The sequence below is a fragment of the Austrofundulus limnaeus genome, unplaced genomic scaffold (genome assembly GCF_001266775.1).
Source record: "Austrofundulus limnaeus strain Quisiro unplaced genomic scaffold, Austrofundulus_limnaeus-1.0 Scaffold54, whole genome shotgun sequence".
NCBI classification, from domain to species: domain Eukaryota; kingdom Metazoa; phylum Chordata; class Actinopteri; order Cyprinodontiformes; family Rivulidae; genus Austrofundulus; species Austrofundulus limnaeus.
In genome coordinates this window covers 1,643,716-1,644,455 of record NW_013952456.1, presented here as the reverse complement: position 1 = coordinate 1,644,455, position 740 = coordinate 1,643,716, and the positions used below count along the sequence as shown (strand labels likewise).

The following is a 740-nucleotide window of genomic DNA, read 5'->3' as shown; positions in this document are numbered from 1 at the left end:
CTTCAGAGCATCCAGGTTCTCCCCCTCTGGAGCTTCAGGCCATTCTTTGTGATCTGGACATGGACACATACAAAGTAAATCACAGTGAAGTACAGGGTTCTGTCTGAACAATGAAAAGACCCAAGTCCAGCCGGGTTAGAAAAGTGTACAAACCAGGTATCTCCCACATAGCATGGTACAGACTCTGTCCTGCGTCCACCTTCAGTGTTGCACCAGAGATGTAGGAGGCACCAGGAGAGAGCAGGAAACACACGGCTGAGGAAATCTGAGTAAATAAACAAAATGTTTTAGTCATATGATTTCTTTTGATTTGATGGGATTTATTAGATTGTGGCACTTAAAATCAGTAAACTGAATTTCAACACATTGGTTAAATCTCATTTTAATTTAGTGAACACCATCAGTGCAGCGAAGTCAAACACGACGGACAAGTTAAAGTGGAAAACAATGAAACTACAAAACAGATGCAGTTTATATACAGCGGGTAAAATAAGTATTGAATACGTCACCATTTTTCTGAGTAAATATATTACTAGAGGTGCTAATGACATGAAATTTTCACCAGATGTTGGTGACAACCCAAGTGATCCATACATKCAAAGAAATCAAACCATAAATGAGCAGGTACGTTTGTTTCAAAGAAAACAATAAGTAAGGCACTGAACCACCATGGCCTGTATGCACGCTCACCACGCAAGACTCCACTGCTGAAGAAACAGCATGTTGAAGCTCCTTTAAAG

At 40.5% G+C, this 740-nt stretch overlaps 1 protein-coding gene across 1 annotated transcript in view; it reads right to left on the bottom strand.

The window, feature by feature from the left end:
- Positions 1–740, bottom strand: part of pecr (peroxisomal trans-2-enoyl-CoA reductase) — a gene marked incomplete at its 3' end in the record, with an annotated part of 8,164 nt that continues 7,424 nt past the window's right edge. The window contains 2 exon segments of the mRNA XM_014008978.1: positions 1–53; positions 154–265. Coding sequence (XP_013864432.1) covers positions 1–53; positions 154–265 — 165 coding nt within the window.